Below are 26,788 nucleotides of genomic sequence, written 5' to 3' on the forward strand. Positions count from 1 at the left end.
TGACTGGAATGGCCAAAGGAGCTAGTCTTTATCTTCCTCTAGTTTCCTTTGAATTTGATTTAATTGAGTTTAGAGAGAATTGAACTTTGTGTCGAAGCAAATATGATGAGAGTGCATGATAGATGCATGTCCGAATAGCTTGGTGCTGATGTCTTACATGGATGACATAATGATGTCTAACTTCTCATCTAGAGCATAAGAGCTAGAGCTTAAACTAGCATAAGGATTATTACTCTCTTGCTTGGTTGCCTTCTGAGTGTGACTAATGTTGGCACTGAGAGAACGCGCACTAATTAGAGTAGGTTGTGGGTATGGTCTCTCATCTTCCAATGGGTGAACACCTTTCAGCTTTAGAATTTTTGAGATAAGGCAACTAAAGGGAAGGCAGTTCCTTGAGGCAGTCCTCTCGGCAATTTTGCGAAGGATGTGGAAGATATGCGAGCAAATGTCAATCACTTCATTATGGACCATGTCATTGAGAAATAAAGCCCGACCGAGATTCATGTAACCAATGCTTGAGAGAGGATAGAGGTTATGAAACATGATTGATGTGAGCAGCCTCAATTTGGGTGATAATGATGCAACACTTACTGCTTTGCCATTGGAAGAGAATTCCAAGTCCTTTCCTAGAGTTTCCTAAAGAGAATCCTGCACAGGATCTAACTCATCGTACATCGGGGGCATCAGAAACATAGGCCAGTTGATATGTAGAATGTTAGCAAGATAAGTGGGTGTTATTATGAAATTCTTTCCTGTAACCCAACATTTCAGCTCATCTCCCTCAGCAATGGCATTTGCATTGAATTCCTTCACCATATTCTTGTACGATTCAACAAAACTTGACAGAAGGAAATTCCAATCCGTGGTAGCAAACCATTTTGGAATGCTAGTATTGAGGAGAGAGGCTTGGTCAACTACTCTCTCAACCAATAAAGGGCATCTTTGAAATATTTCTCATAACTTGTCAACATCATAAAGCCCTATCACTGGTTCTTTTACTTTACTACTCCCCCCTTTTACAGCTGATTTCTTGAAGGGTGACATCTGCACAATAGACGTAAAGCACAAAAAGAAAAACAGAAACACAAAATAGACCACTAACACTTGATTAGATTCAAGTATAATAAACTCAAAACAACATGTTATAAGCATTGAAACATGTAAACATAAACACAATGCATGAAAAAAATGATTGTGCATGTGTGTGCATCTGCTGATGCATGTGTGTGCAGCAAGTGATGCATAGTGTGTGCCTAGGTGATGCATGGCATGGCATTGTAAGGCACAAAATGGGAAAAGTGTGTAAAACACACACCCAATGATCAAAACATGTCAAGCATGGTTAATCAAGGGTAATCCCAAGCATTGGAACTCATTTGAGTCCAAAACAACACAAAAATGTCACTTGAACATATTGTCAAACACCTAACATGCAACAGAGTTTTACATGAATGAACAATGCATGAACACAAAGAAATCTGCCTAAATACATGCTTAGAATGCCACATGGGGCCAACATAGATACAAACACAGCAAATGGGACTCACCCCAATCAAAAATTTGAAAATATTTTGCTTAAAAATCATGAACCCAACCCTTGTTTCGAAAAACCCCAAAATTTGTAACCCTAAGAAATTTTTTGCATAATCTAAAACAAAAGTGAAAAGAATGTTTAGAAAAAAAATATACCTTGAAGAGATTTTACAAATATTTTTCTTGAAAAAGTTGGGGTTTGAGTGAAAGAGAGTTTTGGGTTGAGAGGGGTTCGAGAGAGGCGAAGTGAGGGAAAAGAGTGATTTAAAAAAGAATGTTACATCTACTACATAAAAACTGAAAACACACGTTTTTCGCGAGTTAGAGAGTCGCGAGTCGCGAGACACATAGAAGCTTTCGTGAAAAGCTTTTAGTTGTGACACAGTCGCAAGACAATTGTGAAAGTCTCTGTATGAAATAGAAAAAATTCTAGTTTTTGCCTAAAACCATTTCGCGAGTAGAGTTTAGTCGCGAAATACTCGCGAGGCAATAGCGAGACTCTCTGGATGAAAATGTGACTTTTTAATTTCCCTTAAGTAATTTTCGCGGGAAGCTCTAAGTCGCGAGCTACTCGCTAAAATGCCTCTGAACCAGTTTTTGAATAAGAACACAAAAATGCATATTGAACAAAGACTTAAAGCACGAAAGTATAAAAACACTTTCAAAAAAACATAAAATACTCAAAAATCTTTTTAGGTTTGATCGGCAAGAAATTGAGAAATACACGTCACATTTAATCATGTACAATCACACAAATAAAATAAGCATTCATTGAATAAAGTCTTGTGTGTTGTGTGTGAGTATCAAAAGTGGAATAGTCCTTAATCTAGAGTGAAGCTTCAATGATCAATTCAATCAAGTCATACACAACTAGTACTAAGTCAAGTGGACTATCTCAATTATAGAAATAAACATATATGATCTCCCACAAGAATGATTACAAAACTTTGAAACTTTTCATTTGGCTTCTTTACAGAACATAACATATGATCATTTTTTAACAAAGTACATCTCATTTTGAGATCGATGCCTAAATTTTTGATATTTCAACTTTGTAAGCGAATAAGTGATGGGAATGACGAATTTAACTTACACGGACGAAATCAACATTGTCGACGAAGACAATTCCTTAAACGAGCTTGTCTCAGATGCCCACATCAGTGATGCGGATACCCAAAACAATTAATACAGGCAATAATATCTCAAACGGTTACAAAACAGTTGTTTAGACCGTTGAACACCTATCAAAGTCCACATTACAGAGCAAGAGGCGTTATCAGAAGAGGCATTAATGCCCCAATCACCACCAAAGCGGCTAGAGGCTGTAAAAAACATATATAAGCTCCTCACAAGCACTTGAAAAAGGTACTTAGACACACTGAGAAATACTACTTGCTATTTTTACTATATTGCTTAATTTTTTGTTGATATTAACTTTGGCATTGGAGGCGTTGTGGCAGGCACCACACCGGTGACCATATTAGGAGAACTACTTCATGGATTTTACTTTTGCGGGAGCTAGGGTTCGAGTTCATCTGGATGACTCCACTGTGACTGACGAACTTGTGCTTTATTAGTTTGGCGCCGTCTGGGGGGAACGACATTTTCGTACTACAATTCGAAAGCGTAGTTTCTACCAACTTCAATATTTAGATGGAGTCCAACCAGGATTCAGTGGCCTTAGCCCAGCAAGTCCAAGCTCTTGTGGCCACGTTGAAGAGCTCACCAGGCAGAATTAGAAGATGAGACAACGGCTTCAGCAGGAGGAGAATCGGTCCAAAGCTGTCCAAGAGGATGAAGGAGACAGCCATGGGAGAAGCAACCGACGAAGGACCACTACTCCAGACGAACAAAATTTTGATCTTCTTTAAGAAATGAGGATGGAGATGGACGAACTGAGAAATGCCATTAAGGAGAAGACCGATCGGAGCCTGGATAGGATGGTCAGGGCAACAGATTCTCCCTTCACTGTGGCAGTCTTGGAACGACCAGTGTCGGTGAAGTTTTAGTTGTCTCAACTTAAGCCTTTTGACGGGCTTAAGGACCCCCAGGATCACCTTAATACCTTCAAGACGACATTGGGCCTCCAACAACCCCCCGATGAAATAATGTGTCGTTCCTTCCCTACCACACTTAAAGGAGCTGCAAAAGAGTGGTTCACATAACTGCCAACCTCATCCATCGAAACTTCGAACAGTTAAGTAGCGCCTTTCTGCGCCATTTCGTCGAAGGGCAACGTCGTAAGAGACCAGTGGACCACCTACTCACTATTAAGCAAGGGGAGAAAGAAACCTTGCGATCATACGTGAAACGCTTTACTCGAGAAACCCTGGAAGTGGACGACACTGACGACAAAGTACAGCTGATGACCTTTAAAACAAGGCTGAAGTCTAGAGAGTTTGTGGTTTCACTGGCAAAGAATCCACCTAAGACGATGGCAGAAATGCTCCTAAAGGTGTAAAAGTACATGAACACAAAAGATGCATTAGCAGCCATAGTGGACAAAGGAAAGCCAGGAAAAGAGGGAAGGAAAGAGGACGTATGCAGGGGACAAAAGAAGGAACGTCCAGGCCGTCAAGGCAATGATAGAGATAAACGGAAGGACGAAAAAGCTCCAAGAACGGTAAAATTCACCGCTTTAATTATGCCTGTTGACAAAATTTTGACACAGATTAAAAATGAACACTACCTTAAATGGCCGAGACCTTTACACTTGTCCCCTAATGTACGTGACAAGAACAAATACTGCCGGTTCCACAAGGATCATGGCCACTACACAGAGGATTGCCGGGACTTGAAAGAACAAATAGAGGAGCTGATACAGAAAGAAAAATTGTAGAAGTATGTGAAGAAGGGAGAGTCCAGAAGGTTCAGAGATGGCAATAAGAGCCAGCGCAAATCCTCGTCTAAGAATGAGATTCGTCCGCCCCAATCACCCTAGGATGTGATCGGGGAGATAAGTACAATTGCAGGAGGGCCATTCGTGGGAGGATCATTCAAATCCCTTAAGAAAGCATGCCAGAGGTAGGTGAATAGCGTCCATATAATACCCCCATTCAAGTAGAGACGGACGAACCAGGACATGTCTTTCAATGAGGAGGATGCTAGGGGAGTGAAGCAACCGTATAATGACCCCTTGGTCATAACGCTCACGATTGAAGGGTTCAATACCAAGAGGATCCTGGTAGACAATGGTAGCTCCACAGACATCATCTACTTACCAGCCTTCTAGCAGCTGAAGCTAGATCCTGGAAGATTGCACCCATTCGACTCCGCCCTCGTTAGCTTTAGTGGAGATAGGGTATACCCTAAGGGAATAGTGATATTGAAAGTCACAGTAGGGACCTACCCGAGGCAGCTGACCCATCAATTGGACTTCCTGGTGGTAGATTGCCCCTCCTCTTACAATGTAATCATTGGAAGGCCTACGCTTAACCGGTGGAAGGCAGCTACGTCCACCTACTGCCTAAAAGTGAAATTCCCAACTGAGGACGGTGTTGGTAAGGTGAAAGGAGATCAGGTCTTAGCTAGGGAATGCTACTAGGCTGTGCTGGCTGCAAAGGAGAACCATACGTGGACGATCGAAGAGAAAAAAGAAGATAAAGTAGAAGCCTTGGAAACAGTAGAAATGCTTGAAGGAGAAGCAGCCAAGATGATGAGGATAGGAACGACCTTAAGCCCCGGGATGAGGACAAAACTCATTCAATTCCTCAGGAAAAACATGGACGTCTTCACTTGGAGTCACGAAGATATGCCCGGTATATTCCCTAAAGTTGTCTAGCATAAACTGAACGTGGACCCCAAGAAAAAGCCCGTCCAACAAAGACAACGAGTTTTTGCCCCTGAACGAAACTAAGTGATCACTGACGAGGTTAACAAGCTGTTACTAGCAGGCTTCATTCGAGAGGTTTACTATCCTGAGTGGCTGGCCAACGTCGTGTTGGTGAAAAAAGCCAATGGAAAATGGAGAATGTGTGTGGATTTCACGGACCTAAACAAGGCTTGCCTAATGGACAGTTTTCCACTGCCGAGGATAGACCAGTTGGTGGATTCTATGGCCGGACATAAGTTACTGACGTTCGTGGATGCTTTTTCAGGATATAACCAGATAAAGATGGCTAAGGAAGATCAAGAAAAGACTGCTTTCATTTTATTGTTACAAGGTGATGCCTTTTGGGCTGAAGAATGTAGGGGCAACCTATCAGAGGTTAGTGAACAAGATGTTCAGTAAGCAGATTGGCAGGAATATGGAGGTGTATGTGGATGATATGCTCGTCAAGAGTAAGGAGGAACTGTCGCATTTGGAGGACTTGAAGGAGACATTTACCACTCTTAGGGAATACCAAATGAACTTAAATCCTAGCAAATGTGCCTTCGGTGTCACTTTACGGAAGTTCTTGGGATTCATGGTGTCTCAAAGGGGAATAGAAGCAAACCTGGAGAAGATATAGGCTATACTCAACATGACTTCGCCCAAGACCGTCAAGGAAGTCCAAAAGCTCACAGGAAGGGTTGCGGCACTCAATAGGTTTGTTTCAAAAGTGACGGACAGATGCTTGCCCTTTTTCAAGACGTTGAAATAGGGTTTTGTGTGGACGGACGAATGCAAGGCAGCATTTTAGGAACTTAAATGTTACCTAAGTAACCCACCCCTCTTAAGTTCATCCAAGGAAGGGGAAGATTTATACTTGTATCTGGCAGTATCAACCACGGCCATAAGTGCGACATTGATTCCAAAAGAGGGCAAGATGCAGCTCCCAGTTTACTATGTTAGTCAAGCTTTCCAAGGTGCAAAGGCCAGGTACCCAAAGATTGAGAAGATTATATTCGCATTGATAGTAGCTTCGCGCAAACTACAACCGTACTTTCAAGCGAACCCTATCCTAGTAATGACAGACCAACCCATTAAGAAGTCCATGAACAAGCTCGAAGCAGCAAGGAGAATGGTCCAGTGGGCAATCAAACTCAGTCAGTTCAACATTATATACCAGCCCAAAACAGCTATTAAAGCACAAGCCCTGGCTAACTTCATTGCCAAATTTACTCTCTCGGACGAGGATAACCACACCGACGAAATAGAACGGTGGACAGTACAAACAGACGATTTGTCAGCTCAAAAAAGATGGGGAGTCGGGGTCGTCATGATCACCCCTGAAAGAGAAGTACTCAAGTATGGAGTCCAGCTGAAATTCTCAGCTACTAATAACGAGGCTGAATAAGAACAGATACTAATAGGACTGAGGCTTGGAAAAGCACTTGGGGTCAAAAATCTATTAGTCCAGAGTGATTCGAAACTAGTGGTTAGGCAGGTCAAAGAAGAATATGAAGCAAGGGAGGAAAGAATGCAGAAATACCTCAGATTGACAAAGCATTTGATTCAAGAATTTGATAAAGTTGAATTTAAACAGATTCCAAGAAGTCCGAACGTCCTACCGGATGAAGTCGCAAAGATGGCATCATCGAAAGAAGCAACAGTAGATGCATACTTGATGCTAGAAATCCAGAAACACCCCAATATTGAGGAGATCCCTACATTTGTAAAACAAAGCACAAGTAGCTGGATGACGCCAATCATATCCTTCCTTCAAGAGGGGCACCTCCCTCAAGACATTAAAGAGGCCAGGAATGTCAGAAAGAGAGTAGCCAGGTTCACGATCTTGAACGATACTCTATACAAAAGAGGCTTCTCCATGCCATACTTGAAATATGTGGATGAAGAGGAAGCCAAATATATTTTGAAAGAAGTTCACGAAGGAAGTTGCGGAGACCACGCATGCCCTAGATCACTGATAAGTAAAGTTATCAAGACTGGTTATTTCTGGCCCAAAATGCAGGAAGATGCTAGGAACCTCGTCAAGAAGTGCGACAAGTGTCAAAGATTTGGTAATGTTCAACGTCTTCCAGCGGAGAAATTGACGACCATATGTTCCCCTTGGCCTTTTGCACAATAGGGGATCGACATCGTCAGCCCATTGCCCCAAGCTAAAGGACAGGTAAAATTTCTGCTAGTCGCAATTGATTATTTCACAAAGTGGTTTGAAGCAAAAGCTCTAGCAACCGTCACTGAGGCCAGAATCCAGAACTTCATCTGGAAGAACATCATCTGCAGGTTCGGGATCCCACGGACGATCATATCAGACAACGGGTGGCAGTTCGACAGTCAGAATTTCAGGGACTTCTGCTCAAGCTTAGGGATCAAGAACCAGTTCTCATCCTTGGGACACCCACAGGTAAACGGATAGACAGAGGTAACGAATCAGATACTGCTCAGGATAATTAAGGCCAAGTTGGATGACGCCAAGGGCACCTGGCCTAAAGAATTGCCCAATGTATTGTGGGCATACAGGACTACAACAAGAACCCCAACAGGAGAGACCCCTTTCAGGCTCACTTACGGCACCAAGGCAATCATCCCGGTCGAAGTAGGAATAACCAGCATGAGACGAGAAATGTTCAATGAGGAGAGTAACGACAACAAGATACGAGTCAACCTAGACTGTCTGGATGAAGTGAGAGACAAAGCCTCTGATAAGATGATGAAGTATTAGTGGAAGATGGCTGCTTACTACAACAAGAGAGTGAAGCTCAGACGACTTAAGATAGGAGACCTCGTCTTACGCAAGGTCACCCCGGTAACCAGAGATCCTACTTAAGGAAAGCTCGGCCCTACATGGGAAGGTCCATACAAGGTCATCCATTATTCCAGACAAGGCAGTTACCATCTAGAAACCCTAGAAGGGCAGAAACTCCCACGACCATTAAACATTGAGCACTTGAAGAAATACCACCAATAGATGTAACAAGCGATTGTATTCATCCTTGAAAGCAATAAAAAGAATTATTCAACCAATTGTTTCAATGTGTGCAGGTTTTATAATACAAAATGTGGCAAAAAATGACTAAGTAACAAGATTTCGCCTAGACAGATGTAAGTTACTGACGAAGTCAAGCGATTGACAAGGGCTCAAGTCACAAAAGTGACTAAGTAACAAGATTCCACCTAAATGAATGTAAGTTACTGACGAAGTCAAGCGATTGACAAGGACTTAAGTCACAAAAGTGATGAAGTAACAAGATTCTGCCTAGACTAATGTAAGTTATTGACGAAGTCAAGCGATTGACAAGGGCTTAAGTAAAAAAAGTGACAAAGTAACAAGATTCTGCCTAGACGGATGTAAGTTACTGACGGGACAAACGACTGACAAGTTCTTAAATCACAAGAATGGCTAAGTAATAAGATTCTGCCTAGACGGATGTAAGTTACTGATGACCAAATTAACAAAGTTCCTAAAGGGTGTAAATCGCACCTAGACAAGTACAAGTTCGTCACAGGATGCAAGCTGCTCAGACAAAATCCGTAGCCAGTTCTCACCAAAACTATCAAAAAAGGTCACAGGCATGTAAGTGAGCATGCAATTGATGTAGAAGGAAAAGGCTACAGGAACATAAACCACAAGTAAGAAAGCATGCAGTGGTTAAATTAGCTTAAGCCTAAAAAATAGCAAGCAAATATCATTGTTTTCCAAACCTAAAGCCCATAAACACTGGGCCAAAGATATTGTTCTCAAAATTAGCCCAAAACATAACGGGTAATATAAAAAGAAGAAAAAAAAAGGAATTTCTTCTGCAAACGACAAGTTCAGGGATCAATAGCAGCATCTCCAGTAGGGGAATTCTCAGAAACATCAATTTCTGGAGCAAAGGAACGAGTAGCCTCGTCAACTGCCATCTCCTTATCCACCTCCTCCAAGTCTAAGCTTTCCAGATTCACCCTAGTGGAATGCTTAACAAGGTACCTCCTCAGGAGTTCAAACCCCTTGAAATACCAGCTGAAGAGAACAGTATTGAATTCGCCAGTCTGTTGAAAAGCCTCAACAACATTGGCGGCCATCGTTTTAATCCTCTCCTTGGCACCCAGAAGTTGTTCATCCTTCTCCAAGACTAGTTGACGCTCATCTTTAAGGTTGTCACCTAAGGTCTTGACTTTCTCCTTCAAAGTAGTGGACTCGTCCATAGACTCAATAAGCTTCTTCTTTAGTGTAGAATTCTCCAACTCTAAAGCCTCCATCCTGGATACCATAGACGCCACCTTGGCCTCTTGGGTAAGATACTCAAAGGTTATATGAAGGCTCTCTCCTAGCACCTGAAAAGAAAATTGAGGTTGTTTATGCAACGAAAGGGAAGAAAAATGAAACTAAAAAGTTGCACGAGCTCTTTACTTGAACAAGCTTATGGACATGACGAGTTGCAACCTCATTAAAAGGCATACCAGATAAGACCTTCAGGTCCGCGGTAGTGACGACCCTATGCGCCCTCTCCACCGCCAGCTTCTTGTTATCCCAAATGGAGGACGAACGAGAATCTGCCTTTTCCTTCCCTTTGTCAAGTAATCGTGGCCTTTTGGAAACAGGAGTGGGGATCTCTTCAACCAAGGTAGCAGGAGACGCTGTCCTCATTGTTTCGATACCTGAAACAACGAGAGTTCCGAAGATAGTTGGATTGACGGAGGGGCCCTTCCCAGTGACGCGCACCATCCTCTTCCCGAGATTGGACAGTGGCTCATTCTTCTTTGACCTCATTTTTGTGTACAAATCCTTGTTAAACTTGGTCGTTATTTTTGCAAGAAAGAAGGCACTCATAAAAAAAAATAAAAATAAATAAAAAAGGAAAAAAGAGAGATAATTAAAATCAAGTTTGTGCAAGAGTCAACACTAACGAACTCACTCTTTTGTTTCTTTTTCTCCTCAATGTCAAGGTTGCGCAGGACAAAGGCAGAAGGCTCTGGGCCAAAACAGTAGAGAGAGAGAGTCCTCGGGTCCACCAAGTCGTCCCAATCTTCAATCGTCTTTGCGTACACGAGTGCTTTCTCCACCCAATCTTTGTACCTACTCTTAAGCTTGGGTCGTCTTTTAACTGCGCAAAACAAGGAGTAAAAGAGTTAGCAACTACAAAAGCAAACGCAGCAAAACTCAAATGACGAAAGAAAATAATAACGCACCTAAGGTTGGGGCTCCCCACCGACGAAGTAACCTCGGAAGATCACCCCAAACCCCACCGGAGAGAGTCTCAAAGTCGTCCCCAAAACACAAAGAAAAATCTAGACTTCCAATACTTGAAAGACGAAGGCAAACCCCTGACTATTCTGGTCCTTCGCTCCTAGGGCACCAACTCATAGTACCCATGCTCCTTGGACTCTTTCAATCAATACAGATAGACAAGTTCATCTACTTTAAGCATGCTTCCGTCCATGGCAGCCAGCCATATCCCCATACAGCTGACCAGTATCCTCCACGAATTGGGCATAAGTTGCCCAGGAGCAATACCTAAATGATATAGCAGCTCCATGACGAATGGGTGGACGGGAAACCTCAGCCCACAGACGAAGGAAGACTCATAAAAACATACCTCCTTGGGAAAAAAATGTCAAGCCTGATCCCTTTTAGTAGGCAGATGAACCCTAACCCAATCTGGGAACTGGAATTTGTCCTTAAACCTACCCAATGTTTCAGCGTCCAACGCACACACCTCCTCGAGAGCGTGAAAAGCCTTAACATCTCGAAGCATAGAGACGACAATATCTTCCTCAGCTGGGTTATCGCTAGACGACAGCCCAGTCTCGAGTTCACTCGACCTAACGTCAGACATTATTCCCCACTCTTTCACCAGACCCTCGAACCAATCGACCGATTAACGAAGCAAAGGCAACAGATCGGCCAAAGCAATGCTAAGGCTATTGCCCTCAAAAACAAAATTTCGTGGTTCGGAAAAACTCCTAAAGACCCCCCTAAATGCACAAAGAGAAAAGAGATCGAAGGGCAAGCTATCCTAACTTCAGAGCCACTAACCATGGAAAAACCAATAGAGCCAAGGAGAAAGACAAGTCTTAAAACCCAAAAGAGCCAGAGGAATAAATGCGCCGAAAAAGAAGAAAAAGAAATAAAAAATTTAGCACAAGGAACGCCAGTTAGGAAGAAGAATCAAAAGGAAAGATGAGAAGACATACCTCAAAACAAAAAAATGGGAAGCTCCGCCACGCACCAGCCTGGAAGGAAAAATCACAGAGGGAGAAGAAGATACTCAAAGCAATGATTGGGAACTTAAAAAAAATGAGGAGAAGAAAAAATTTAAAAATTGGAGCCCAAAAATCTGAAATTCAGCGGGAAACCCAAGGGTCGGGCAACTGCAGCATTAACTCCACCAATCGAAATAAGCCACGTGGCAACAACGCGTGTGGTGCAGCCACTACACAATTAATGCGGAGCAAAATCCCAAGAGCCATGTACAGTCCACAGACCTTTCAAATTCTGCGATCGTCAGTAAAACATGACGATCGCAAAATCTAGGGGCAGCTGTTGGGAATGACAAATTTAACTTACATGGATGAAATCATCGTTGTCAACGAAGACAATTCCTTAGACGAGCTTGTCTCAGACGCCCACATCAGTGACGCGAATACCCAAAGCAATTAACAAGCAATAATATCTCAAATGGTTACAAAACAATTGTTTAAACTGTTGAACACCTATTAAAGTCCACATTACAGAGCAAGAGGCGTTATCAGAAGAGGCATTAATGCCCCAATCACCACCACAACGGCTAAAGGCTGTAAAAAAACATATATAAGCTCCTCACAAGCACCTGAAAAAGGTACTTAGACACACTGAGAAATACTACTTGCTATTTTTACTATATTGGTTAATTTTTTGTTGATATTAACTTTGACATAGGAGGCGTTGTGGCAGGCACCACACCGGTGACCATATTAGGAGAACTACTTCATCGATTTTACTTCTGCGGGAGCTAGGGTTCGACTTCATCTGGACGACTCCACTGTGACTGACGAACTTGTACTTCATCAATAAGTCTTTGGCTTTTTGAGGCACCACACATTTCAATACAAGTTGCTTTCCGTTTTTCCTAGTCAAATACTAGTATGTGAGACGGTTTTTGCAGCTCAATATCTCTTTTCGAGATTTGACATTTGATGAGCTCTTTAAGCAAAAACATAAAAGTGTGGGAAAAGATATAGGCACAAGTCTATGCATGTATGAAGACCAACAAGACTATTGACTAATCATTCATGACAAGCTTGAAGATCGATTTACAACAATCACACATAGATTTCAAGATTTGTCCCACATAGATTTCAAGATTTGCATACAAAATAAGCTAAGCTCGTAAATGCACTACGCCATTAGTACGAGAGTACTAGGCCAAACTCACATGTGATATACACAACACAAGAGATCAAACTTTTTAAAGATTTTTCAATTTTTATGAGTTTTTGAATTTTTCAACATACTCAAAAACATAACAGAAAAAGTAAGATCAACAAAAACAAAAACAAAAACAAAAATGACAACTAGCAAAAGAAACATGCTACGAATCAGAAGCAATGACACAAGAAGATTTTGCTTGACATGATGCATAAACCTATGACCCTAAACAATGAAAGAATTAAAACATGGTCATAGGAAATAATTATGCATGGGTACCCTTCTTCACCCACACTTTTCAAGTGTTTTGGGTGAGAGCCTTGGATGGAGGTGCACGACCAACATAACTTTCCAACCTCAGAGTGAAGCTAGCAAGGCATAGAGAGATGTTCTTCAGCATTTCCATGACGTCTCCAATGAGATGTCCTTCATTTTCTCCCTTGGATTGTATTCCCTTTGCTTTCTTCTTTGCACTTTCTTGGCCACGCATGGAATCAACTTTCTTGAGTGCATGTAGCTTGAAACAGTTAGGTCCTGTGTGCCCCTGAACGCCACAACGATGACACACATGATTCAATTAAAGCCCCTCTGATTTTTGGGTAATGACTTCCCTTTATCTTTTGGTCTTACACCAATGGTTCTTTTCTCAACAGTAGGGGTTTCAATCTCAGGCATCACTTCTTTAAGTTTCTCAACACTCTTGGCTGATACAAACCTTACTTCCTTCTTCGGTTTGCTGCTGGAGCTTCCTTCTCCGGTATAGCCCAAACCGGTCTTGTCATGTGAAGATTTTTGTGATGACAACACACTTTCAAATTTCTTGGTGGAGATACGCTCAACCTTGACATTGGCTTCGATTATTTCAAGCTCTAGAAACTTGATCTTACAGTAAGCTTCAACTAGCTCTCCCTTAAGTCCTTCTACTTCACATTTTGCCTCTTTAAGTTGCATAAGGCTCTTCTTCAATCTTCTTCATCTTTCTCACAGCATGATTCACAACCTTGGCATATTTTCCATAATTTTCTAGCAAAGAATCATATGCTTCTTGAAAATTGCTCTCTCCTTCATTTTGGCATATATCTTCATCTTCCGATTCTTCAACTTCCTCACCCTCGGAATGCTCACCAAGTTCATTTACCAAATTGCTCAAATCATCCTTAGGTTTGACGGAGGTAATTGTCATGAAAGCCCTATAGTTCCTGTCACTGTCACACTCTTCTTCCCTATCTAAATTTGAGCTTAAGGAGTCGCTAAGAGTAGTGGCAAACACCTTACCCTTCCCTCTCAAGTAGTTGGGACATTCTTTCTTGATGTGTTCATGGCCGTTGCATTCAAAGCACACAACTCCTTAGGGGGATTGAGAGTCCTTCCCATCTTTCTTCTTGAACTCCTTTCTACCACCTTTGGATGATGAGAACTTTCCTTTGCTAAAGGACTTCCCACTGTTCTTCATCTTCAAAAATTTTCGGAAGTTCTTTGCAAGGAATGCTACTTCTTTCTCCATATCATCTTCTTCGGAAGAGTTGTCCATCCTTTCATTGATGGTTTTGAGTGCAAGCGATTTGCTTGGCTTGTGAGAAAGCAGTCCAAGTTCATATGTTTGGAGAGATCCAATTAGCTCTTGAATTTTAATCTCATCTAAATCTTTGCTTTCTTCTATAGCAGTAACCTTCGCACAATAACTCTCCGGTAAGGACCTCAAGATCTTTCTCACCACCTTAGCATCCTCATTCTTTTCACCGAGATTGAGCTTGGCAATTACAATTTCGTTGAGCTTCCCATAGAATAAATCAAATGACTCATCGTCACTCTTCTTAAGCTCTTCAAATCGAGTGGTAAGCATTTAAAGTTTTGTGTCCTTGACCTTCTTGGTACTTTCCTAGGTAGTCTTAAGAATCGTTCAAGCTTCCTTTGCGGTCTTCACATGCGATATCCTCTGAAATACATCAGTAGACACACTACAAAATATAGCATTAATTGCTTTGCTATTGGCATTTGCCAAAGCAAGTGCTGCCTTGTCCCATTCGGACTTGGCTATTATGGGTCTAACATACCCATTCTCAACAGAATTCCATACGGACTCATCTATAGAACAAAGAAATTCCCTCATATGAACTTTCCAAAAAGCATAGTTGCTCCCATCAAAGAATGGTCTAGCATTGAGAGATTGTGACCGATCCATCATAAAAAGGGTCATGGATCGCACTTAGGTAATGAAACCACAACAAGTGCACCCGCTCTAATACCAATTGAAACCTCGTATTTGTGTTAAAAACACAAGAGCTTGTTTAGACCCCAAATTAAAAATTACATCTCGGTTGATTTTACTCTAACTTATCTAAGTATGGAAACAAGAGTAAATGCAAGAGAACAAACAATAAAACTACTCTAAGCCATATTCAACAAATCGCAGCAGTAAAATGAAAGCTAAAAGAGTAGGGAAGAGAGATGCAAACACAAGATAACACACCGATGTGTTATTGAAGAGGAAACCGAAGAACTTGGCGAAAAACCTCTCCACTGCCCTCTAAGCGGTAAATCAATCCACTAGACAATAAGTTGGGATAAACGAATACCAAAAGACCCTCCAAGCCTAGTCTACCCAATGCACCTAAGCCCTCCAAGCTCCTACTCCAACAAGGCTTATCGGAACCGTGTCTTGTCTAGCTTTTCGAATCCCGTAATGCGCCCGATTGCATCCGACAAAGCTTCACTTCTTCCAATGCTTCCCAGCAGCACCAAAAACTCACTGGACACTCAGTATGGGTGTGGTAAGTGTTTGGGCTATCAACCTCTCAAGGATATAGAAATGGAGAGGTAAGAGTAGAGGAAAACCACAATGGATGGTGTGTAGAATTTTGGATATGACAATCTCACACTCTCAAGGGTTGAGGCTAGGTTTTTCTCTTCTGAAAAGCTCTCTACTCAATATATGGGTAATGATGGTATATATAGTGTGTATGAGGATGTAGTAAAGCAGATAGGACAAAATAGCAAAACAGACTATTTCATGGGTATCTCGCGGGAAGGCCTCACCTTCGAGACACTCGCGAAAACCAGTTGTCACCATCTGTCATGACTCTTCACATTCCAGTCATGTGCAAGGCACATGCATCACTTTGCGAGATGCTTAGTCGTGAGATACCCGTGAGAAATCTTCTGTCTTCAAATGCTGGAGTCTTCACACTCTCTCTCTCTATCACACAACCCTTACAATAAAATCCCACATAAAGTATAGGGTATAAAAGATTGAACTAAATTACAATCAACTTTGGCACGAAATTAAAGCCAACACAAAACAATTGTAAATCACAACTTTACACAGGTTATGGATAGTACTAAGTTTTAGTGATGCTATTTTGGTTGACTAATATCTCTCTATGTTCAAGGACTAAACTTATTTTAAGAGGGGAAGAGTGTAATACCCCACATATTTTTATTTGAGCTTATTATATATTTATTTAATATACAAAGTTGAAGGGCCATAAGTTTTTTTTTTTTTTGGTTAGTAATTACAGCCCACTACCCCACTAAGCCCACATCTCTGATGGGTTAAATATAAGGTAGAGGAAAAGATAAATTAAGGTTTTCATAAGAAGGGTTTCATCACTAAGGAGACTAGGAGGTGTATTTTTCCTTGGAGCTAGTTAAAGAGGCAACCAAAGAATTCCAAGTATGATTTCTCATTTGTTAGAATCAAAGAATTAAAGGTTTAGAATTTTATCTTGGAAAATGTTAGGAATATGTAGATTGTTTGAAGGGGTATTTTTCTTAGAATATGGTTTACACTTTACGTTAGTTTCCTATGAATCACAATCTTAATATATGTATTAGATTTTTATGTTTTCATTAGGATTAATATGTATTAAACCCCAAGTTGCCCACGGTGTGCATTCTACTACAAGCCGTGAATTTAGAAAGGTTATGTATATGGCTTTACATCTTCTTTTGGTTATATGTATATTAAATCGTAGGTAGCGACTGTGAATATTTTACATAAAAGCCATGGATTAAGAAACTCAATTCATTTATATAGCATTACATTTTCATTGGTTTATATATATACTAAATTCTAGAATTGGCCACCGTGTATATCGATGAACAAGTCATGGATCAAATCTTTAGTCATGAGGCTTTCACCTTTCCAATTGTGGTTATACATACATACATACATACATACATACATACATATATATATATATATAAATATATTAGGATGGTTGTAAGGTTTTCTATTATGGTTATATATATAAGGTGGCTTTAACATTTTTTGGGGTTATGTATATTAACTTATGTCATTAAGTATTGGCTACTGCCTTTAAGGTTTGATAAATACAAGGAAACATTTTTGGGTAGAAATTCCTTGCATCGGTGTTATTAATTTGTTCGTCAAAGTACAAGTCTCTTGAAACGATTTGTATAGTTCAATAAGCTTTATATTTTGTGGGGGATATCAAGTAATTTTCATGATTGAATATAGGTCCTATTTAAGAGTATTTTGAGACTATTTGGAGCTTGTTTTAGTCGGACTTTCAGAGTGATTCAATGGCTGTAAGTAATTATGCATAATATGCACAATTTTTTTCATTAGGTTCCTAGAAGTCGAAGGTTTTCAAAGGTTATGTTTTTAAGCATACACTTTCTATGGTTTATCAAAAGCTTTTTTTTACATCATTTAAAGAGAAACTTTGACTTTTAAATAATTTCTTGAAGAGAAACTTCAAATTGTAAATAAAGTTTTGAATGTCCGAATCTCATTTAAAAGATGATTTCTAAACTAAACTATTTTCAGAAATAATTGAGTTTCAAAGTACATTTTCCAAAAAGGTTCTTGTTCATTAAATTTGTTTAAAACCAAGTGATTTGAAAGTCATTTTCTTATTTTTCCAAATGGTATTTAAAACATTTCTTTTAGCAAGTTGAATTTTCAAATTTACTCAAGAATTGTAAAATACTTGTATAAACCCTTCAATTCTTATTTATTACTTAAGAAAGTTAAGCATCCTTTGATTTATGTTTCAATTTGATATTGTGATATTCGATACGCCTTTATATTTCGAATAGTCGTTAATATTAAGAAAATTATACTATTTTGTATAAACTTTGCGTTTGTGATATGTGACTCAAAATAAGTGTTTTTAGAATTGATCAGGTATATATGTAAACCCGCTCATAGGGTTGTATGTGAGAATAAGTGTTGATCCCTCACCAACAAGGGTTAGATGTTGGTATCCGCTCACAGGATTGTATATGAGAATATGTGATATGTGTATATATGATAATGTGCTCTGATCAATTATATGTATGTATTTTCGAATGATTTTAAGCTTCGATTACATATGTATTAAGTGGTTCATTATATGTTTTGGGATAATTATATTTGATATCATTGAATGAGTTTGTGAAAAATCAAAATACTCGTGCTTTTCTTGACTCTATTTTATTGTGTATTGTGTATAATTGCTTACTAGATGTGTGGGTCACCCCATCAATTACAATTTTCAGATTAAAGTTTAGCTGGGAAACGGAATTTTGGATTACTTCATAAGGTGCAAGGTAGAGCGTGGGAGTTTTTAGACAATGTCAATAATGCTTGAAGCTTTTAAGGATTTTTAATTATTTTTATTTCACTTTAGATTTTATAGTATTTGGAGATTCTAAATTGTGGATTTTAGATATTGTAAGAGGCTTATTAAGAGCACTTTTTATTTGGAGTTTTATTCAAATTTTAAATTAATTATGTTTATTGAGTTATGTAAGATCAGCAAGTTAGTTATGCATCTAAATTCATGTTCCATGGATTTGGGTCGTGACAGTATGTGTTTGCATACATAAGGCATGCGTACGCAGCCCATTTGTATGCATATGAATACTACGAGTATTTGTACACATGCAAGCAACATGCGCATGCATACTTGTCCTAAGAACCCTAACCTAGAAACTACAAAACAGAAACACGAGAACAAAGAAACTAACAACCTAACATGCTCAGAAATAAACACAAAGAAAACCTAAGCTTAAACAAACATATTAGAATTCACAAACTTAACTAAAAACATTTATGAATGAAGAAAATAAAAGGAAAGTGAAGAGCCAAAGTTAGAAACTTTACCTCAACACTAGAACTCTCTAGAGCTTGATTTTGACTATTCTCCTCAGTCAATCTATTTACAACCAAGTCAAAGATGAGTTAGTAAACTTAGAACTAAAAGATCAAGACCATAAAAGGCCTCAATCAAACAAAATTTTACTTGAGGATGTTTTGTGAAAAACTCCCGCTTTGATTCACTATTTTCTAGTGAATCTTATGTGTTTTACCACCAAAATTCGTCCTCCTTGAATATGTACCATTTATGGCTTTATATAGTCGAAAAATAAGGGTTTAGGGGGGGGGGCTCTTAGATGATGTGGGATTTGTCCCAAACCAAATTTTAATGCAAAAAGCATTTCCTTTCATAGTTTCTAGAGCCCTAGCATGTATGTGTATGCATGCATGAAGCATGCACACGTAGAGCTTGAGCATGCGTGCCTATATGCGTGTATGCGTACACATGCCCTAGGGTTTTTGTGGATTTTATTTTCCAAAAATAGTTTCATTCTTCTAAAAATAAGTTATATTTTTCCACACATGCTTTCCTCAAGTCAATTTTCATCTAATCAGGTCCTAAACTAACCTTGGATTTTATAATTCTAACATCATTGAGGAATAGGGGCCCGAGTTATAAGGGGTACAAAATGCGGTGTCTACAAGTAGTTGCTTGATTAAAAATCCTCTCGATTTGGACTCCAAAGGAAGCCCAAGTTTAAATGTGCTCATTGCTACCTCTTTGTTATTACAACACCCAGTGCTGGTTAGAATAGGCACGCAAGGTCTCCCCTTCCTTTATAGACATTGACAATAGGGCATCAATCGGATACGGAACTCGGCTACACATTATGAACCTAGCCCCAAATGCTTGAATCAGCTCCTCGAAGCTGGAGATAGAGCCATTATCAAACCCGTTAAACCACCATAATTTTTGGAATATAAGACCATCAATTGACTAAAGTGACTTACGTACTTCACTGGGTCCATTTTGCCATTGTAGACAACAAAAGCGAGATGGACAAAATGGTGTGGGAACCTTGTTCTTTCAATCTCTTCAGAAAAAAAAAAGGGAACTTGAGATTTGCCATAGTGCTTGGCTCATCGCATCTAGAGCTGCGTTGGGATGACCCGTTGCTCCTCCTTTTGAGGATCCCTTATTATTGTGGGTACATTTTGGGGCTGATTGGGTAAATTAGGGGTCTTATGCTATTTTATAAGCACTTATTCAAATAGATATATAGCAAATCAACATTTCAAATATATAGACTTAAAATATAAACTAAAAGCATACATTATCTAATGTACCAAATGATTAATCATTGATAAAGGGAAAAAAAAATTAAGTTTATTACTCTTGTTTTTTTTTATTTGACAAAAAGAGTCGTCTATATATATATATATATATATATATATATATTTATATTTATATAAAATACACCATATATAGTCATTTACAATGCTTTCATCCACACGACAACATAGTCCTCTTCAACAACTTTCAACTTAACAGACCAGCTGCATATTAGAGTACCAAACACACTTATGCATTATACATATCTAAGAGACCAAGCAACAGAGCTTTTTCAAGCTAAGAACTTGTGAAAGAGGCTTTGAAATTTTTCCATTTCATTGCCAGGGAGAGCTACCAAAACATTAACCCCACTATTGCTTCCACCACCTTCTTTGATATCTGGGAACAACAAAATGATGTCCTTCCTATGATACACCACTGGACAGCTATACCTTGGCCTCCCCCATGGATATTCTACTTCATCAAATCCTAATCTCCACCAAGAAGAAAATAAGAACTCCCCATGTGGAAATCCTTTGTACAACTCGCCCCAGTCTATCACAGACCTTGCATACTCATCTGTCATCCTCCTTGCACCTTCAGAAACCATCTCCACCAGCCTTGCAAATGGCCCTTCATTCAATTCCTTGCATGTGGCTGTTGCATACGCGGTGAGGACCGCGTTTCCGGCATAAGATGGTGGCAATGGGGGGTTCAATCTTTGCCTTATGTCAACAGCGTAAAGGATGGTGGACACTCTATCCATGTTGATCCCTGTATCACATGATAATGCCTTGCACTGCCATATATGAGCCGTCACAACGTTAAAGCCCGTGATACGCGCATTCGGGTGGACCCCACTGGCAGCTTTGGCTTTTTCTTTAAGGCTGTTGATGTCGTCCGAGGTCAGCCGGAAAATATTGAAGGCAAGGTCTTCTTGGGTGGCTTCAAAGACAGTAGGGTTTGAGTCTTGGCCTATGGGGATTTTGAGCTGGACAAGCTCTTGGTGTGGGAATGTGACACGTGGTGGTGATCGTGAGGCCAGGAGGTGACGGTCATGGCTGAGGGTGACAGCCAGGGGTTTGTTATGACCTAGGGCAGCCAGATTGTCCAAAAAGAGTTTGAAGCTTAGGCCGTCCAATGTTGTATGGTTTATAGAGAGGCCCATTGCAAAGCCACCACACTTAAATGATGTCAACTGTAACAAATGAAGTAGAATTATGAAGCTAGTTCATTTCAATTTCTAGAATTTGATTTAGGAACGAAATATGTTTTGGATTTTTTTTTTCTTTCTTTTGTTCTCTTTTCTTTTCTTTTCTATTAAAATACTAATAATATTGTAATCTTTATTATATAAACCTTATAAACTTATTTTCGATCTTTCGTTAAAAAGTAATTTTGACATTTTTATATTAAATTATTATATGATTATATGCTTTTTCTTTATACATAATAGTTGTCAAATCAAAATGATGGAGATCAACAACAATTTCATTTATAAATTGTTCAAAATTTTACTTTCTTTTAAAATAAAATAAAAGATATTAAGTGCATGAGATTATTGATATTATAATAAATTATGTTTGATGATATGAAATTTTACATGCATATACGATAAATATGTAAAGATTATCAAATATAATGATTAGACCAACATAAATATTGATTTAATGTAAAATTATACATAAAATTTGAAAAGCAAGCATGAAGTATTGTGGCTGGAAGCCTGAAAGGAAAGAGAGATCAGAAACAATTGCACATTTATCACTTATTTATAAGGTAGAAATATATTGTACATTCAATCCTTTTATTGTCCACAATCCACAATCTATAAAATCAAAGGTTGAGTAGTTAGATCCAATAAAATAAATAAATGAATAAACTAGCACATGTAGGCTAGATATGAGAAGTTAGAAACCAAAATTATGCAGTGATAATTCTAGTACTCTATAAAACGTTATAATTTTTTATGTAAGTTTTCTATGTAACAAACTGTAACAAGTTATTTATCATTTTTACGTTTATTTAGCACTTTATTTCTACCGCTTATAGTCTGTCATGTGAACAATAGTGATAAATATTGCGAGATATATATATATATACACACACATGTGGGTTTAGAATTTTTGTTATGCAATCTAATGTCTCTTTTTCTTCTCCCTGCAGGTCCATCTGATCGGGATGGTAGGTTGGCTCCCCAACTAACTTATTAATTATAAGTTCATTACAAATTCATCTTTAAGGCAGAGAGGAAACAAAAAGTAGCCAACCATCACCTGTCCAAAATTTTAAGTAGAGTATTACAGAACATGAGATCTTATCAAGATGGCAGATCTAATAATTTAGGTGGAAAATTGGTTGGTCATAAATGTCTTTATGTACCCTACAATTTATGGCGGGAAAGCCGTCAGAAGGCAGTAGTAAGTGAAGATGAAGACCTTTTATTAACAAACGTTTAGGTATAGAACTACAAATCCTTCAATTTTATCAATTTTACTTGGAACTGAAAAAACCTGTATTACAATTAAGAGATAATTTTTTTTATATCTAACAATATACAAAGTGATACATTATTTAAAATTTAAACTAATATAACACTGAATATGTTTTAGATTTATAATATTTAATTTGAACAACAAAATAGAAGAATTTCTATCTTTATTTACCACCTTGAGAGTTGATTTGAAAAGGAAGAAAGAGAAATTATTTGAAAGCTATATGGCATTTGGATTTGTACCTGGAAAATGCATAGTGGCTGATCATCTGGTTTCAAGAAATTGGAAGTCTTACAAACTAGTTGTGCAAAAGCCGGGTTGGGATAAACCAAATCGCCAATCTCATCCAATGTATACTCACTAGAAGCTACCACAAAGCCAGCTCCCGCAGCATTGCAGTCAATCTCAAGACGAGATGTTTCAGAATTTATCTTCAATCTTCCAGCAAAGAAATCATAGGGGACTAGTATTTTTGCTAGTGTGTTCTTGAGCTTGTCAGCTACAATTTTGGGGGAGAAATCTTTGTGGGATGGAAAGAAATGAACAGTTTCAACGTCGAAATTGAGAACTTGGTCTATGTTGGATAAGAACAAGGTTCTTTTCTCAGTTTCTTGGGATGGAAAAACTAGAGATGATTTGTGAACAGTGACCTTGAGGTCTTGGAGGAGAGACGGGGGTCCTTGGTATATGGTTCCCATGGTGTGTTGTTTTTGGTTGCGAAATGTATGATCGATCATGTAATATATAGTAATGTGGACCGAGGATATTGGAAGCAAAATGCTACAATAAATATGGTTCTAAGATATTGTGAAATATAGGTCCAAATCATGACACGTATGAGGGTGAAACTGGTCACCACAAAATCATTAAATTTTCTCATGACTAAGCCTAGACCAGGTATTCAGCCAAAAAAAAAAAAAAGGCCTAGACCAGGTGAGACCCCTGTTACTTCTATTTGCACTGTTTTTTTTTTCAAATATTTTCATGTAAAAAATGAGTATCAAGAATATTCCATTTATCTGCCCGCTTGCTACATAATTACAAAAGTGGTTGAGTAGGTTTTATAGATAAAGGGAGACATATGTATTCAACGGCTATACATTTTAGTTGGAAAGAAAATGTGCGGTGGTGTGTGCTTGCATAGGTTCTAGTAATGTTTAGCTACTTTAACATGCAATTAATCTCTCTCTTTTTTCCCCTCCTCTCTCCCTTTAATTTTATGGTGCACACTACAAAATAGTTAGCTTTTTTTTAGGGTCAAAACTCTTGAAAATTTTACAAAAAGCCTTAAAAAGAAACATTATTTTGAGGGCCCGAATGATGGCCTTCGAAATAAATGCCATCCAAAAATAAATTTCAACAATCTATGTGATCCTTGAAACAAGTGATAAAGGGCCTCCCAACCTCCGAAAATTTAAAAATATAATAACCATTTTTGATGGTATCCCGATCGACATTCAAAAAAAAAACATCTGTATCTATATATATATATATATATATATATATATATATATATATATATATATATATATATTTACAAGATGAAGAATTATAATTATTGTTACATTTCTATTGGGTCACATCAACAACAATGTCAACATTTTCTTTCCATCATTTAATATATATATATATATATATATATATCTAAAAATAAAAATAAAAATAAAAATAATTTTTTCTCCTTATTAGTCCACACCTTATTGTTACACTTCCTTCAACATTTCCCCTCCCCTTTTGCCTCTTCCTCTCCTCACTACTCTCTAGTCTACCATTGCACTTCCTTAATCCTTTTGTCTTTCTTACATTTTAACTCCTTTTCTCCCCATTTTATTTTATATAAATTTGATATCATTTTTTCAATTCAATCCATGTTTTTCCTTCACAAAAACAGTGAGTACTCTCTCTCTCTCTCTCTCTCTCTGGATTTTTTGTTCGTTATTATAACTATAATTAAGTTTGATGGTTTTTTTTAATATGTGATTTTGTATTGTGTTTTTTTTTTTTCTCATCCCAAAGTTTTATCTCTCACTTTTATTGCTTTGATTAAATTTTGGTTTGGGTTAATAGTTAGTTTTTTTTTCTTTCTTTTTTTGGAAATAGGAATTTGAGTTTATATTAAAACGCAATCTACATGGCTACGAATTTAAATATGCCTACAAATTGTATAAGTAATAAATTATTATAAAATATATCTTTTATTCTTTTGGTTTCATTTTAATTTTGGTTAAGATAAGAAAGAAATTTTGTAATGAGTTTTGATTATCATGATAATTTCCTTATTCCTCAAGCAATGAAAATTTTGAAATTTATAAAATTTAGTTGTATATTAGGAAAATATAACACAATACAACAGAAGTTAGAAGAACATGGTCACCTTAAAAAAAAATATTCAAGCACCAAAAAAAAAAGAAAAAAAAGAATGATATATTTGTATAAATAAATAAAAAATGAAAAATACTTGTAGAAATCTTTAAAACAATAGACAATATATGCCATTAACCAGTTTCCATGATCTTCTTACACTTCCATTGTCTGTTTGTCTGTTTATCTCTCTTCCCTTTATATTAGTTGGTATCAGAGCCATACAAAAGTGCATAACTAGTTTCTCCCTCCTTTGATTAGTATACTTTGATTATTGTTTTGATTAGTATGCTCTGTGATTTACAGTTGCCACAATACGTGGATCCTCTGTATTTATCACATCAAAATACTGGATTTAATAAACAAGTAGAACACTAAGGGGTTGTTCTTAACATTTCAAAGAGCCTAGTTTTCCTGAGTTATCTTGTGGACGTGTGAGCCTAGAAGTGGCGTTTTAGTCATGTTAGGTCGTAGGTAAACAGTTCTTACTTCAAGAAACTATCATGGCTAGTTCATCTTCAGCAATTACTGATACCACTACAGCTACTTGTGACCTTTCTCTTCGTAAATCAACCGCAAATAGGTTAGACTACTTGTATGAAATCTCCCGTGTACCTAAAGATAGTAAGATTCCTATCACTGATTTTCCTATTGTAAATCCTTACACTGTGTTTGATAAACCTCAAAATACCTTCAAAAAATCCATAAAAAATTTTCTAGGTCCTTCTCATCCTTCTACTATAAAAGAATATGTTCAAGCTTCTAAGTTTGACCTGTTCAATATTCTAGCAAGCGAAAATGAAAACTTCATCACCCTTGCCCTTCCCCAAGAATTTTTAATCCCATGGAAAAAACAAGGGTACACCCACCTCCATTTTGGTGCAGTAAGGTTGGCATTAACCTTCCATGGAAGAAAGGGACTCCCTGTTGCCTCTAGAATTTCACTTCTTGATTCTAGATTCATGGAATATCACAATGCAGTTATAGGAACCATCCAGACTACTCTCAATGCGGGATTAGTCTTTGTCACACCCTTTCCTAACTTTAACATGTCTCTTAAAGATCCTCACCTTTGTGATGCTCTTAAAGTTCAAGTTCAGATTACAAGAGCTTCGCAAGTGCAAGATACTTTTGCAGCCACACTCCATTACCAGCTTGCCTACAAACTTCAAAACCATGCTTTTGACATAGCTGTACCAAAAATATCTCAGTCTAATGATGCTTTGTTAATCCAAGTTAATCCAGGCATGACGCCTATGTGCACATTTTTTCCAAGACAGTTAAACATAAAGCAGATGACTACTCTCTTTCCAGAATCATGGATTATGAAATATGAGACACTTCATCAAGCGGCTAAGCCAAAACAGTCCAATAATCCTTTCTTTATCAAAAAAGCAAATGGTGAAGTTGAGATTAGGTTCTTGGCAGACACACCAGAAAAGACAGAGGTAACAGTCTTTCCTACTCAAATTGCTATGATCCAGCCGGTGTCCTACGAGGGTCTCGATGGCCTTTAAATCAAAGCATTTCAAGAAGATGGACAGCCTTGTTATGAAGGAAAATCATCTTCTAGTCATATATGGTGGGATGTTTGTGACTATGCTGATAGTCAAGAAGAAGAAGTTTTTGAAAAACATCATTCAAGAAAAAAGAAAAAGTCCTCCCAGCAGATTCTAAAGGAACGATATGAAGCAGGAGATCCAGAAGTTGACCTCCTTGGAGAACCCACTGGAAAATTTGATTATTATGTTCTCTATCCTAGAACCAGGAAACAAAATCTTCCTTCTTCTTCTCCATGCAAAGA

At 38.3% G+C, this 26,788-nt stretch overlaps 3 protein-coding genes across 3 annotated transcripts; 2 read left to right on the plus strand and 1 right to left on the minus strand.

Moving 5' to 3' along the window:
• Positions 1-6,281: 6,281 nt before the first annotated feature.
• On the plus strand, positions 6,282-6,752 carry LOC142605746 (uncharacterized). The gene has a single exon (XM_075777189.1). The coding sequence runs from the start codon at positions 6,282-6,284 to the stop codon at positions 6,750-6,752; it is 471 nt and encodes a 156-aa protein (XP_075633304.1).
• A 123-nt stretch (positions 6,753-6,875) lies between these two features.
• LOC142605747 (uncharacterized) lies at positions 6,876-7,993 on the plus strand. Its single transcript, XM_075777190.1, has 3 exons — positions 6,876-7,416; positions 7,576-7,763; positions 7,880-7,993. Exons 1-3 carry the CDS (start codon positions 6,876-6,878, stop codon positions 7,991-7,993), a joined length of 843 nt encoding a protein of 280 aa, XP_075633305.1.
• Positions 7,994-20,250: 12,257 nt separating this feature from the next.
• On the minus strand, positions 20,251-23,350 carry LOC142606808 (acyltransferase GLAUCE). Its single transcript, XM_075778147.1, has 2 exons — positions 22,866-23,350; positions 20,251-21,326 (listed from the first exon to the last, which is right to left on the minus strand). The coding sequence occupies exons 1-2, from the start codon at positions 23,319-23,321 to the stop codon at positions 20,421-20,423; spliced, it is 1,362 nt and encodes a 453-aa protein (XP_075634262.1). The 5' UTR covers positions 23,322-23,350; the 3' UTR covers positions 20,251-20,420.
• Positions 23,351-26,788: the final 3,438 nt, after the last annotated feature.

Source organism: Castanea sativa, chromosome 8 (genome assembly GCF_040712315.1).
Source record: "Castanea sativa cultivar Marrone di Chiusa Pesio chromosome 8, ASM4071231v1".
Lineage (NCBI taxonomy): Eukaryota > Viridiplantae > Streptophyta > Magnoliopsida > Fagales > Fagaceae > Castanea > Castanea sativa.

Coding starts and splice junctions, on each gene's coding strand:
- LOC142605746 (XM_075777189.1), top strand. CDS start 6,282: ATGCAGCTCCCAGTTTACTATGTTAGTCAAGCTTTCCAAGGTGCAAAG.
- LOC142605747 (XM_075777190.1), top strand. CDS start 6,876: ATGCAGAAATACCTCAGATTGACAAAGCATTTGATTCAAGAATTTGAT. Junction 7,417..7,575: donor CGACAAGTGTCAAAGATTTG/GTAATGTTCAAC, acceptor AGTGGTTTGAAG/CAAAAGCTCTAGCAACCGTC. Junction 7,764..7,879: donor CATCCTTGGGACACCCACAG/GTAAACGGATAG, acceptor GTGGGCATACAG/GACTACAACAAGAACCCCAA.
- LOC142606808 (XM_075778147.1), bottom strand. CDS start 23,321: ATGGGAACCATATACCAAGGACCCCCGTCTCTCCTCCAAGACCTCAAG. Junction 21,327..22,865: donor AGCCACTATGCATTTTCCAG/GTACAAATCCAA, acceptor CATTTGTTACAG/TTGACATCATTTAAGTGTGG.